Genomic DNA, 12,407 nt, shown 5'->3' with positions numbered 1-12,407 from the left:
CATCCGTTCTCGTAAAGTATAACCAAACTTTTGAGCGTTTGAGCCGCTTAGGCGCCATGTTTCCTGCCAGGTAAATGACGCTGCGCAACATGGTGACGTCATTCGGGGCGACTGGAATCGATAAGGGAATCGTTTGCAAAAATGGCAAACAATTCCAAGGAATTGAAACAGTGGGAACCGGTTCTCAACAAGAACCGGGTTTCGATACCCATCCCTAGACATGTCTGTCTGTGCCGTGCACCTGTACAGGTTGAAATGCTGCTTGCTCACCAAGCTTGTTAGTGTTGCTGTTAACAGGACTCTAACAGTTTTACATTAATAAAGTTCTTCTTCATGCAAACATCCAGACATTTAAATGACAGTAAATGACCTTTTTCACTTTCTGCAATAGAAATTTAGATTTTTATGTGTTTGGAGTGAGTTTGACATCGCAGGTTTGGACCGTCAGACCCCAGACAGACACGGTCAAATAGAGGGACTTACTAAGCTCATTTCTTTTTTACTTAAATAACACATGGAGTTATTTAATTTGTCTGTGTGCAAAGCAATAAAAATGTATAATGTTTAGTTTCATAATTCTTAATCTTAATTTTTTTCTTAAATAATAACAGAGGTACCAAACATGCAAACAGTGAAAAACATTTTATTCCAGTATTTTTTTGATGGCATGCACACTTTTTATTGTGCTCAGTTATTGGAAACTGCAGAAGGAAAAAAAATGAAGTGATCAGTTGAGAAGTATTGCTGTTACTGGTGGTTTTTGAAATTTATTTTGAACTTTATTATCATTTAATATGCAATGTAGGTATCCTGATCAAGAATGTCAGGATCTAACCCAGGTCTTTTGCTCCATCCAGGTTGCCATTCAGCAGCTTCGTGACCGTCTCACTCGGGCTCTTGGGCAGCAGGGGTCAGCTCCTGGAGCTTCAGTGCAAACCCAGAGAGCTCCATCTCAGCTGCCTGCCCCTGAGGTTCAGCTTCGGCATCCTTACACCCAGGTCCATCCCACCATGGTGCCTCAGCACACCCCAGCAGCACCAGTGCCCATGCCTACATCCGCCTCCGACCCAGCACAGTCACAGTATTACCAGCCAGTATGTTCATAACAGTGTTTACACACAGATCTGAGTTTTCTTTGGTTCTTATCTCTCTATCATTTACTCTGATTTGCATTTGTTATGATTTTATTGACAAATTTTTTATACAAATGTATAAACTACCCAAGACTAAGATTCTGAAATCCAGCATAAACATACACAGATGCATCGTCTTAACCACGCTGTAATAAAAAAATTGGATTTAAAAAAGAGATACTGCAAGTAAGTAATCCCCAAATTTTCCCACATTAATGAAAACAGATTTTCTGTTAGTGTATAACCATTTTCATACAATATAATACAATTTCATAGAATATAGTTAATATAGTTTCTTTTCTTGGGAGTTTTGTTTCCTCAACAATACCTGTCTTTAAATCTAGAAAATGAGAAGATCTCTGTCTCTTAGCCTTAATTTACAATTTCAGTTCGTGTGTGTGGATTAATCTGTTCTTTAATGTGTTCATGTTGAAACTTGATGTAAGTTTATATCAGACCCGAGGGCAGACTGGTCTATTTCCTGTTCTTCCTCTAAATTTGACATCTCCACACTTACTAACTACCTGACAAAGTGCTCATTTTAATTTCCTGATGTGTTGTAGTCATTTCATCATTTGCCAGTCCATTCTTGCCAGGGTTTAAATGACAAGCTGTGGGTACTTTTATCAGCGTCTGGGCAATTTTGTTATTGTGTCTAAACTTTCTTTCAGGATGTTGTGTTCTTGTAATTTAAACCTTGGCTCTTATAAAGTCCTCTCTTATGTCCACCCGTCCAATGTTTGTGCATTGTGGCGTTGCTGTGGCGTTGTTTGGTGTGTGCTCCCCTCCCATGCTGCGGCCATCATTGGTATGTGCCGTGTGTTTCTGTGTGCTTCAGATGAGGGCTGCCTCCACTGTCACCTCCTGGAGTAACCAAACTCCCACAGCCCTCCCCAATGTCCCTCCTCCTCTTCAAGTAGGCAGCGCCTCTGACCAGAAGGTATACTGAGCATTACCGCCCATTCAACCTTGACACACACTTCTTTTTGCAAGTTAAAAAGCTTCACTGAGCAGGCCAAAGGTCCACATCCCAAACCTCCTCATGGCTTCCAACCCTCATTGCTAGCTACCATCACTGAACTTCCTGTTAGTACTTCCGTGGCTACAGTGCATTCAAAAGCTTCATTCAATCTGTTTCTGCTGCCACCTCATAATTAATGTGAATCATTGCATGATTTATAGCTTACTCTTTATGGTTTAAAACAAAATGCATGCCCTTCTGCACAAATTAAGCATCACTGAAGTGCAGTTATTGCATCACTTTTATCTATGAAAGCTCTTTTAACATAAGACTATTCTGCCCTCTAGCAAAACTAAGCTTTATTATAATCACTACATAACTTGCTTTTGTAGAGCACAGTGATGATTCTCAGTGGACAGAGGAGGAAGAGTTCAGATTTGTTGTCCCTACTTTTTCAGGTGGAGCCTTCAAACCCAATGTACAGGATTCCAGCCTCCGGCACGGCTGCAGCTCCTCCGGTCTCCTCCCTTCCTGCTTACATGTATTCTCATCAGTACCAGCGTAAGTGTTTTCACTTCCAGAATTCAGCTGTCTATCATGAGGGGCATTGGCTTACGAAATAAATAGATTTCATTTTAGTAAAACAACCTTGTCTTGCACATTAGGCCCAAATTGATTAATATATATATATATGTATATATATATATATATATATATATATATATATATATATATATATATATATATATATATATATATATTTATATATATATATATATATATATATATATATATATATATATATACTACATTAATACACACACATACCCTTGACAATACACATTTGATACAGTTTTATTCAAGTTTTTTTTTTTGACCTAACAAACAGGAGTATTCCTACAATATGATCCAGTTAGATGATCATGGGCTACGGAATTATATTTGTTGATAAAAGCTCATCAAATGGGCTCATGTAATACCAGTTTTCTACTCCAGATACTAGAAATCATATAACTATTTATCTTTAAAAGCCCCCGAGTCATCTATCGGCAGTTCCGGCCTGCAGTGTAATCATCAGTGTACAGACAGTTATCTCTGGGTTACTGAAACCATGAGGAAAACTTCAAAATGTGATGATTATATAAAAGTTTCTTTTATAGTCTCCTTTCTGTGATTTCTGGCTACAGAAGCTATTATTCATCGATGATCCACACTGAGCTAATTTCATTGAACCAAATCAGACCAAGATGATGAACACAGCAGAGTTTGTTTAAAACTGAGCTGTCCAGGTTTGATCATTTTTGGCATATTTTAAAGCCGCACTTACAAGAAAAAAAAACTGGTGTTGAAGTGCTGTACTTGTGAATGAGGTTATGTGGAGCATACGCTCCTCCTCCAGGCTGCAGTGATGTATGGGGAAATGAATCAGTAGCATCTAAATCTTGCATAAAGGAGACAGGATTCCACCAATTCCACCAATTAATCTATTTATGTATTCTTTGAAACACTAGCAAGTATTTTGCTGTTTAACACTAATGTCGGATCTCTTCTGTGCTGTCATACTTAATCTTAGTTACTAACAGGAAGTGAAAATGTTCAGTTTGCCTATCTCTTTGTCCGTTGAGTGTTTTATAATATGCCAGCGAAACATTAAGTACTTCAGCATGCTCTGCACTGTAACCATCCTGTTGCATGGCGCACTTGGTTTACCATGCAACAGTTTTTTCACTAACAGAACATCCTCTGTGTGACTCCCAGCTTACCCCCAGGTCAACCAGTACCAGCATGGAGCTGGTGGCGTGCCTCTCTTTCAGCCTCTTCAGTACTCCTCTGTTCCTGCTCACCCACCTCCTTCAGTAGAGCCATCCTCTCCTCCTCACCCCCCTGGCTTTCTCTCTGAGTACACACAGCCCGTCCAGTCTCAGCCAATATCTTCATTCTATCCTGGACAGCCTCCCATCAACCAGTGCCTGTCCTCCTCTCCTCCTTCCCAGCCTCTTTTCTTTCCTAACTCTTCTTCCTATTCCACTCCTCCGTCCTCTGGAGTTTCTTTCCAGCATGGCGGGCCAGGATCTCCTGTGTCATACATGCCTCCTCCACCGAGCGGAGTCTCAGGTACAAAGATAGACAACAAGCTGATCCCCGCCTCTCAGAGAACAGGTCTGCATGCCTCTAATCACCCTCACTGTCACTGTGCTCCTCACAAATTTTCTCAGCCTTTAAAACTAGTAGCGTTCCAGTTTCCTCTGTTTACCTTCACTAACAGTTAATATCATATCTAGTTACTAAATGAATTCATTTCATTAGTGTTAACCTGCAGTGCAGGTTATTAAATCTTACCTGCTATAATGTGAATAATAATGTCAGGAGATAACAAATCTCAAACAAACAAATAACAAACTTTTTCTGCTCACTATTAAATTAAATCTTAATTATTAAAGCAATTTGCATTTAAATGGTGGTAATGTTTTCTGCATTAAGCTAATATTACGCCTATACTTATTCCAGTGACATAGCGCAACCAGATGATATTTTATTCAGATAAGATAAGATAAGATAAGATAAGATGGCCTTTATTAGTCCCACAGGTGGGAAATTTGTTTTGTTACAGCAAAAGTGCAAAGTTATGTAGCAGAAATTAGAAAACACTGGAATGCAATAAAATAAAATAAAATAAAATAAAATACTATGTACAATAGAATAAAATAGAATAGAATAATATATACAATAGAATAAAATAGAAATACAAATACTATATACAACTGAGTAGGAAAATACAAAAACACAACTTCGTCAGAAGAAGAATTGCACATATAGCAGTCTTATTGCACATGTGTGGGTTTGTGTGTTTGATCAGCTGCAAAAGTCTTTATTGTAGAGTCTGACAGCAGTGGGGAGGAAAGACCTGCGAAATCTCTCCGTCCCACACCGTGGGTGCCGCAGTCTCCCACTGAAGGAGCTGCTCAGTGCCTTCACAGTCTCATGCATGGGGTGGGAGATGTTGTCCATCAGGGATGACAGCTTAGCCACCATTCTCCTGTCACTCACCACCTCCACTGGGTCCAGAGGGCCTCCCAGAACAGAGCTGGCCCTTTGGATCAGCCTGTTCAGTCTCTTCCTGTCCCCAGCAGAGATGCTGCCTCCCCAGCAGACCACACCATAAAAAATGGCTGAGGCCACCACAGAGTCATAGAAGGTCTTCAGGAGTGGGCCCTCCACTCCAAACGACCTGAGTCTCCGCAGCAGGTACAGCCTGCTCTGCCCTTTCCTGTAGAGGGCGTCTGAGTTATGAGTCCAGTCCAGTTTGTTGTTCAGATGAACACCAAGGTACCTGTAGCTGTCCACAGCCTCGATGTCCATACCTTGGATGTTCAGTGGTTGCAGTGGAGGATGCTTGTGCCTGCGGAAGTCTACCACCAGCTCCTTGGTTTTACTGGCGTTGATCTGGAGGTAGTTCAGCTGGCACCAGTCCACAAAGTCCTGAGTCAGTCCTCTGTACCCCATGTCGTCCCCAACAGTGATGAGGCCGACTATTGCAGAGTCATCAGAGAACTTCTGCAGGAAGCACTGGGTGGAGTTGTGGGAGAAGTCTGCAGTGTAGATGGTGAAGAGGAACGGAGCCAGAACCGTTCCCTGTGGGGCCCCCGTACTGCAGACGACCCTGTCCGACACACAGCCCTGAGTCCTCACATACTGTGGTTGGTCGGTGAGGTAGTCCAAAATCCAGGTAGTGAGGTGATGGTCCACTCCAGAGTTCTCCAGCTTGTCCTTCAGAACCGAGGGAAGAATGGTGTTAAAGGCACTGGAGAAATCAAAGAACGTGATTCTCACAGTGCTCCCAGCGGTCTCCAGGTGAGCGAGGGAACGATGTAGGAGATGAATGACGGCATCATCCGCTCCAATGCCAGGCTGGTAGGCAAACTGAAGTGGGTCCAGTGATGAGCTCACAAGGCGCCGAAGCTGAGCCAGGACCAACCGCTCCAGGGTCTTCATCAGGTGGGATGTCAGAGCCACCGGCCTGTAGCTGTTGAGGTCCTTGGGGCGTGAAGTCTTTGGCACTGGAACAACACAGGAAGTTTTCCAGAGCTGTGGGACTCTTCCCAGCCTCAGGCTCAGGTTGAAGAGGTGCTCCATCACCCCACACAGTTGGTCCGCGCAGGACCTGACGACCCTCGAGCTGATGCCATCTGGACCCGCTGCCTTCTTGGCTTTAATCCTCCTCAGTTCCCTCCGAACCTGGGTGGTTGAGAGAGACAGGCTGGAGCCTTGTGTTGAGTGTGTATTGGATGCTGTTGTTGGGGGTGGGGAGGAGTGAGCAGGGTGAATAGAGGAGTTGTGAAGCGTCTGAGGTGTCAGAGGTGGAACAGCAGCAGTGGGGGTGGGTAAGTCTGCAGCCGATGTTGGAGACTGCCTCATGGCTGAATCAAATCTGTTGAAGAAATGATTCAGTTCATTTGCCCACCTCACATCCCTCCCAGGCAGAGAGTTCTGATGTTTGTGGCCTGAGATCGTTCTGAGGCCTCTCCAGACTTCACCAACGTTATTTTGCTGAAGCTGGTTCTCCATCTTCTGCCTGTAGCTGTCCTTCCCATTTCTTATCAGTCCCCTCAGCTCTCTCTGCACCCTTTTCAACTCCTCTTTGTCTCTGGATTTGAAGCAGTTCAAGTGTGAATTAGTAGTGTCCTGCTCTAAAAGAGTGCAAAAAGCAACAATGTCACAGGTTTTCAGCGAGACAGTGATAATCGAGACTGTCCTTTTCTGATTTGTTGGGAGAATTCACCAACTATGAACATGTAAACAAACCAGACTACTTTTTTTCATAGATAATAGTAATCATAGAGTTTAAACTGTGTAAAAATCACACTGTTGTCCTATGGCTGAAAACATTTCCAACTGAAGCAGAGAGAAATGCTAAATGCTCAGATGACAGAGTTGTTATGGACACAGCCAGGTAATCATACTTTTTACACTTTGCATGGCTTCACAGAGTATGAGAAAATCACGGGTATAATTGTGACCTACTACAATCACACGTGTAATAAAATCCATCTATTCTGGAAGAAATTTGCACAACTTTTTTGTTGATACGGTGCAATCATCTTTAACATTCACGATATTTAATGAAAACCACAGTGAATACTTACTCTTTTAAACATAACAGAATCTAATGATTATACAAATCAAAGTTTGGTTAACAATGTATTTTTGCACCTGTTTAGCATTTATAAGCAGTTTAATTCATGGCATGTAACACAAAATAATGTCACTTTTAAATGATAAAAGTTAAATTTTATTGAACAATGTCATAAGAGGTGGCAGCTGTTTAAACATTTAAGGAATGGCACCGTAAAACAGTGATAAGTGATTGTTTTCATGGCTGAAAAAAGAATTAACGACAAATGCTGCGCATTAATAAAGAACTAAAAAATCTTTATAGCTCCTTAGAGATATATCATAGTCTGTTATCAATAACCAATTAACGTGGTTATATTTTTTAAACTTCTTATAAATGCTAATAGGGGGACTTGTAATAAAAATTCAAAACATGAGACAGATTTGTTTTCCATTGTAGGGCCTCAGAACGGCTGGAATGACCCTCCGGCCCTGACCCGAGCCCCTAAAAAGAAGGTAGGTTTCATTAATCAGAGTTTGGAGTGACACATTTTAGAATTAAGACACATTTATATTACTCTGTTGCTGCTGTTCGACAGGCAGTTTGAGGAGGTAAATTGATTTATTTGTAGTTATTGAAATTGTTGGATGAGAAATGCCATTTTGTGGTCTGTTTACACCTGATTCTGCCTAAATAATGTGAACATTTTGCCTGTTATTGTTCCTCTGGTCAGTTTAGTGCACTAGTCAGCATCAGGTTGTACCATTATCTGAATTGTAGAGTGAAAATTGAAAAAACGCAATGCAAGGTGGAAATTGAGGCAGGTTTAGTTTTTATGGTAATATGAAATATTTTGAGGTAACTCAAGTTTTTTATATATATACATATATATATATATATATATATATATATATTTATTTATTTTATTTATTTATTTATTTATTTATTTTTTTAACACATAAAAGCTCTTTGAATATTAGCTATTTTGAGTTACGTACTGTCATTTTATTGTTTGGCTCTTTATTTTTTGTTACGCTCAATAAGATTCATTATTTATTTTACCTATGTCGACTGGCCTTGTATGGAGAATTATTGTTATGACAACAGAGCCAGTACTGAAGTAAAGTCAGTATCAGACAAAGGAGTCTTTATCAAAGAAATCATGTGAATGAAAGCAACACTTTTCAAAAGAGGCAACTTTTCCTTTGAACTCCCTCTTTTCTGGCTTATGCCAAGCTTCTTTAGAGTTCATTATGGATAATAGTACAAACTGATGTTTTGGTGTGCTGAATTTGCTTTGTCCAAAACAACAATAAGACAGGCAGAGTTTTTATATCATTTAGGCGGCATTAGCTCCCGAAGAACAACCTCACCCGTGCTGATCTGTATTTGCATTTACACAAGTAGGACAGTGAAAGTATGTAATATGTCCGATGCTGTCAGTTCTAATTCTAAAACTGCAACAACTGCAAAATAATTATACTTTAAACATGGAGTGGGTACAACGTTTGGCTAGCTGACTACTAGAACAGTTTGAGAATTGAAGATGGATTTCTGGACAGTAAGAAATTCCACATCTGTAAAGTTTACGTCTATGTCTGCGTTTAAGTTACAGACAGACAGCCATGACAGAGTTTAAACAAACTGTGCTTAATTCTATTCAGCAGGTTCCAGAGAACTACACCCGTCCTATCCCCATCACTGCTCCCATAATGACCCCGCTGGGCACTGACCCTCAGGCACAGCCAATGTCCTCTGGGGATCCTCAGGCCATGATGCAGGGCCAACCCGGTGTCCAGGTCCCCTACTCAGGCATGCAGCAGCAGCTCTCCCCTCCACCTATGAACCCTGCAATGCCAAAGACCAGCATGGAGGGTGCACCAGGAGCACCCACTGGAGATGTGACCCAGGTAAATGCCTCTCAGGTCTAACTAAATGTTAAACCATAGTTTGTATATGATATACCGCAGATGGCTGTCTGGAGGAAATGATATATCTGTGTATTTGTTTTTAATTGTCTAGCTCTGCTGCTTCTTACCAGATTGTCATTCCACCAAGAGACATACCTTAGAATCATGTATGATCTGCCACAGACTACAAATCCAGTATTCCCTCGATAAATATCATATACTGTATAAATATCAAGTATATGGGTTATAAAACTGTAAAACTCTGCAATGTAGTTAGCTCTTTATTCTAAATAAAATCTTAAGTGTTTCAATTTTTTAAATTTATTCTTTTAATGATGAATGATTCACATTTTTATATTTTTGGTAAGTACTAGTTGACACGCCTCTTACCTTACCTTCAGCCTCTGCAGTCCATCCCTGCTGAGAAGATCATGAAGAAACCCATACCTGATGAGCACCTCGTCCTAAAGACCACATTCGAGGGGCTGATCCAGAAATGCTTGGCTGTAGCTACTGACCCTGTGAGTCTATGTAATGAAATTAACAGTGCAGTTCAACAAAGTGAGCCCTTAGATGAGTAACTGAGTGGTCTTTGATCTTTTTTACAGCAAACTAAGAGGAAGCTTGATGACGCGAACAAACGCTTGGAGGCACTCTATGACAAACTCAGAGAGCAGACAGTGAGTATCCAGCACACCACTGCAGAGGTCAACACTGAATCTTGCCTTTAACAAGAGTGTGAAATGGTTGTTTGATCTGTAAAATGTAAAGAAAATAGTGAAAAATTTCTCACAGCCTAAAATCATTTTCTGTATTTGTCATCTGTAAATTTAGTCATCATAGGGTTAGTGTGATACTCCATGCACACATCTTCAAGTGCCTTGATATGCTGTGAAATTACAATGTCCATATTGTCTCTACGCAGACTAGAAACATAATGAGAACCACTTAGTGGTGAAAGTAAATTCTGATGTTTTGACCAATAGTCAAAACATAAAGAAATTTGACCCCCGGAATTTAAACAACTCAGCAGATTTTCACATGAGAAGCTCCTTCCCAAAAGAGGTGCTTCATGTTTAAAGAAATAAACATATTATAAAATGTAGTCTCAGTCAAGAATTCATGCCATCAACTGCCTTATAATGACTGTTTCCCAATGGGTGTTTTGCATTGATTTGCTAGAGTTGGCCATTCTACTGACATAACTCTGCTGTTCCTCTGTGCAGCTCTCCCCTGCCATTGTAGGAGGACTACACAACATAGCCAGGAGCATAGAGTCCCGATCCTACACAGAGGGCATCAACATCCACACCCACATAGTGAGCAACAGCAACTTCAGCGAGACTTCAGCGTTCATGCCTGTACTCAAGGTGGTGCTGACGCAAGCCAACAAACTCGGGATCTGATGAGGCTGAAAGTCTCACAGGTGGAGAGAGGCCCGGCATGGGTCGATCTGAGTATTAAAAAATAGTTTCATGGGAAGCTCCTTCAATGCAAGTAATGAAGAATTATGTATGAAAATACTGTTAAATTCTTCTTTGTGCCATTCATGTTTGTCAAACAGAAGCCATGCTGTCAGTTGCACTCAGTGGTGAAAGTAAATTCTGAGCCAGTTAAGGGGCTACCTCTCGACTGGCTGACAAGCAGACACTAAGCATTTATTTTTAAATCAGTCAACAATTAATACACAACAATTAAGAAATAAATATGAAAGATATCAATCAGGAATAAAAACTGGATAAGGCAAAATAAAGATAATGAATTTTAAGGGCATTCCTGTCTATTGATAATCAGTGAATTGTGTATTAATGGCAGACTCCTGATGCATGCTGTTGGCTCAAAATGTATGCAGCTGTGGACGAAATATCGGCCTCTTCATCTTTAAAGTCTTTGAACTTTTGTGCACTACACTAATGCTGATATACCTTTAATTCATAAATATCTCTAAATTTTTCTCAAAAGTACAAAGTAACACTTTAGTTGTACATACAAATGCATCATTACTTGCATGCATTTTGCAGTTGACCTGCAAATAAGATTGCAGATATAATCACTCATTTTACCAGAGAGAACATGAATTTGTTAAAAACATGGCATTATAGTGACAGTTAGGGTTAAAGCAATACTACGTGTCACATGTATTTAGAGTAAAATCAGTGCGTATCGAATGCCAGTTATTTTTTAATGCATCTATTATGACTTTTGTTTAAACTTTAAAACCTTTTTTCTGCTTTCACTGACTTACTTTCACCACTAGTGTTACTACATACAACACATTGGACCAAGATACAGTCAGTGTGTGGGATATTTCAGTGCAGAGCAGTGTAATCCCAAGTGTTGAGGACATTGATGTTTTACTTCTTTGTTTGTTTTTTCAGTGTAATAATAAAGCTCAGCAGAGTGCAATGGACCTTTCAAAAGCAGGCTGTGCTTTTATTGAGTTTTTAAGTATGCATGCGTAAACAAATGCTAGCAATCGTCTTTCCTGGCATTGGAAGTAATTTTCTGCTAATTAATCAGACCTCAAGCGAAACTGGAAGGAGACTTGTACTTGATTTTCATTTCAACTTTGATGAGGGCTGAAGTCTGAGTGGTCAAGCTCACGTTTATGTTGTTGATAAAACGAAAACAAGTCTTTGTTTTTGATTGACTACATGCAATATTTTCAATAAATAATATTTATTTACAGTTTGCATTGTTTTTTGTTTTGTTTGTGAAATGAAAGACTATTGGGGAAACAGTTGCAGAAATCTTTGGTCATTTATATGTGTTTGTGTTATATAACACAGTCAGAGTTTAAAATATAATGCACTGTTACACATGCAACTTATTGTTAATGCAACTGTTTTTCGGCACACTTCGGGCCCCTTATTATCAACTGACCGTCTTTTAAACATCACAACCTAGCTGAGTATTGTTACTAACAATATTCATTTCTTTATCCCCACAGTGTAACCATTTTTACATTATACAGGGAGTGCAGAATTATTAGGCAAATGAGTATTTTGTCCACATCATCCTCTTCATGCATGTTGTCTTACTCCAAGCTGTATAGGCTCGAAAGCCTACTACCAATTAAGCATATTAGGTGATGTGCATCTCTGTAATGAGAAGGGGTGTGGTCTAATGACATCAACACCGTATATCAGGTGTGCATAATTATTAGGCAACTTCCTTTCCTTTGGCAAAATGGGTCAAAAGAAGGACTTGACAGGCTCAGAAAAGTCAAAAATAGTGAGATATCTTGCAGAGGGATGCAGCAGTCTTAAAATTGCAAAGCTTCTGAAGCG

General features: G+C 40.1%; 1 protein-coding gene across 9 annotated transcripts in view; it reads left to right on the top strand.

The window, feature by feature from the left end:
* The window catches only part of sec31a (SEC31 homolog A, COPII coat complex component), a 28,949-nt gene extending 17,144 nt beyond the window's left edge, over nt 1-11,805 (top strand). For 2 of the 9 annotated variants that reach the window (XM_005459670.4, XM_005459671.4), the window contains exons 20-28: nt 858-1,094; nt 1,972-2,073; nt 2,553-2,655; nt 3,853-4,254; nt 7,667-7,722; nt 8,872-9,117; nt 9,519-9,638; nt 9,726-9,797; nt 10,344-11,805. In XM_005459670.4, the coding sequence (XP_005459727.1) occupies nt 858-1,094; nt 1,972-2,073; nt 2,553-2,655; nt 3,853-4,254; nt 7,667-7,722; nt 8,872-9,117; nt 9,519-9,638; nt 9,726-9,797; nt 10,344-10,523 (1,518 nt within the window). In that variant the 3' untranslated portion in view covers nt 10,524-11,805. The remainder of the gene's footprint in view (nt 1-857; nt 1,095-1,971; nt 2,074-2,552; nt 2,656-3,852; nt 4,255-7,666; nt 7,723-8,871; nt 9,118-9,518; nt 9,639-9,725; nt 9,798-10,343) is intronic. The other 7 variants (XM_005459672.4, XM_005459674.4, XM_005459673.4 and 4 more) reach the window with 7 other exon arrangements.
* Nucleotides 11,806-12,407: the final 602 nt, after the last annotated feature.

This window comes from Oreochromis niloticus, linkage group LG7, assembly GCF_001858045.2.
Source record: "Oreochromis niloticus isolate F11D_XX linkage group LG7, O_niloticus_UMD_NMBU, whole genome shotgun sequence".
Lineage (NCBI taxonomy): Eukaryota > Metazoa > Chordata > Actinopteri > Cichliformes > Cichlidae > Oreochromis > Oreochromis niloticus.
Note: the sequence above shows the minus strand (reverse complement) of the source record. Positions and strands in the feature narration are given on the sequence as shown.